This window comes from Triticum urartu, chromosome 6A (assembly GCF_056163025.1).
Source record: "Triticum urartu cultivar PI428250 chromosome 6A, HENAU_Tu73, whole genome shotgun sequence".
NCBI lineage: Eukaryota > Viridiplantae > Streptophyta > Magnoliopsida > Poales > Poaceae > Triticum > Triticum urartu.
In genome coordinates, this window is record NC_141878.1 from 18950541 (window position 1) to 18952758 (window position 2218).

At 40.7% G+C, this 2218-nt stretch overlaps 1 protein-coding gene across 1 annotated transcript; it reads left to right on the top strand.

The window, feature by feature from the left end:
- The first annotated feature begins 538 nt into the window (after positions 1–538).
- LOC147963308 (uncharacterized) lies at positions 539–1331 on the top strand. Its single transcript, XM_087529540.1, has 2 exons — positions 539–1170; positions 1313–1331. Exons 1-2 carry the CDS (start codon positions 545–547, stop codon positions 1329–1331), a joined length of 645 nt encoding a protein of 214 aa, XP_087385666.1. The 5' UTR covers positions 539–544.
- The last annotated feature ends 887 nt before the right edge of the window (positions 1332–2218 follow it).

The following is a 2218-nucleotide window of genomic DNA, read 5'->3' on the forward strand; positions in this document are numbered from 1 at the left end:
TGAGCATGTTTGCCTACCCTCTAATTCCTCCGCCAAGTCCGTGGTGCAGCTCACAATGCGTATATGAGGCTAGAGGGTAGGGACATATTTATACTCATATTCCTGAAAATTCAAATCCGTATCCGGATAGAATTCAGTTAGACTCCTAATCGAATTAACCAACCACGATCATAACCGATTATTTTCCGAGTCAAATTCCTTCTTATCCCTAAGCACATATATGTGAGATATATGCCACGTTTAAATAGTATATGATTCCTATTTAAACGTGTAGACTTATCAATCTACAGAGCTGAACCTGTAAATAGCCTAGCCAATTCCAAACATATACTGTGCCCAGGCAAATAATTTCAGTGTACATATACACACTGTATTCCAGCATAGTTTGTACCCAGCTCCTTGAGTAAATTTCCTCAAGTTCAATTGCAAATATTTGTACCAATCATTCATACACCAATTCCGTATGATTTAATTCATCAACCAAATAAATGTAGTATATAATGTTTTGGAAGACACCAAAAATTCCTACATGTCTTACTTGTACATGTTGGTGCCGTATACCAGGGAGAGGGAAGATGAGGTACAAGTATATATGTTGAAGGATGGTGTCTGGTGCATGCATCGTAATTTGCCCGTAGATGGCAAGCTCGATCTTAGTCGGCCGGATGAAGGACCCGTGCTTGTCGACAATAAGATCTATATTGCAGTTGACCGGAGCAAAATTAATGTCTTGGATTTGACGTCCTTGAGTTTCTCCGAAATTCAGCTCCCACAAGGGGTGGATCGTGGTGGCGTTGGCGAGCGAAGTACCAGCTTGTCACGTGCTGATGCCGCTGGTGTATACCTTATCCATGTCAAGGAGCTTCAAATTCGCCTATGGCTCCACAAGGAAGGCGACTGGTTGCTAGTGGACACCATTTGTTTGCGTGAGATGTTAGCTAGTCTGAGTATGTTAGGTTCCAATGCTTCTCTCCGAATAAAAAGTGTGGGGGACAATGCTGAGTTTGTGTTCTTGGAGATGGGTCGATGCGCCCTCCACTTGGATGTCAAGTGCAGGACACTGCGTAAAGTCTATGAGGTGACAGAAGAGGGTGCATATTTGGGCGATATCTATTCTGTTATGATGATCTGGCCTCCAGCATTTCCTGCACTCAAGGATGATCCTGCAAGGTTTGCTTTTTGCGCCTTTATATGGTCTGCATATTGCTTTTGTGTAGGTTACAAAAGCTTTGCAATGTGCATAATGTTAATCTCCTTTTCTATATATGTTGCTGCTTTGTTTTGCCATGTGCTTTAAAGCTGAAATTTTTAGCTTTGTTGCACCATCATAATCGATTGGTTGTGCAAATAATTGGCATTGCCACACTGCAATCTTCCATGGCTTCTGTTTATGGTTCATCTACCATCATAATGTTCAGTATAATTTGGGGATAGTGCTAAGTATGTGATTGATTATTCTAGGACATTTTACCCATAAGATTCTTTTAATACCCATAAGATGATTTAGAAACACTACAGAAGAATCCATGCCGTCACGACTCACTGTTGTTATTTTCTTGGGTTACTGTAGAGGAGAACCTTTCGAGTTTTGCATGGGATGGTTAGCAAGTTGAGTATGTCATTGTGGATATTTAAGGGAGATTAGAGAGGGAGGGGTTAGAAATTTACATCATCTGAACTTTCAGCCATCGAGTAAAGTTGGCTTTGAACTATGAACCTTGACTCGAGTTATTCTGTGTGAGATTGTCAATACTTGTTTCTAATAGAATGTTACTGTGATATGAAATCAGCTATCCATCCCTCTGTGATGAAGTGCTACTGCTCACACAGAGCTAACTCAGGATCGTGTAGTTTACGCCGGGATAGTTGTGCTGGTGTATGTTTTCTGGTGCAGATACAATGATAACCAACATTGTTTCGTCTTGCATGGCAAGTGTATACTCCGGCCTGAAAACACGCTACGTGGGTGACCTTTACCATCCATGAACATTGTTTTAATTTACTGTTCAGTCGATATACAAGGAGTTTTTTTGTTGGTTTGGGATAGCAGTGCATTTAATCTTCATTGCTTGAGCAGTTATTTCATTGAGTGCAGCATAGCATTTGGCTGCCTTCATACTACTACTTGTCTTGTCAATTTTCTTGATCTTGTGGTACATAGTTACCTTCGCCCTGATCGATCCTTGTTCTGTTTTTTTATTCCTTTTAATTTGGAACA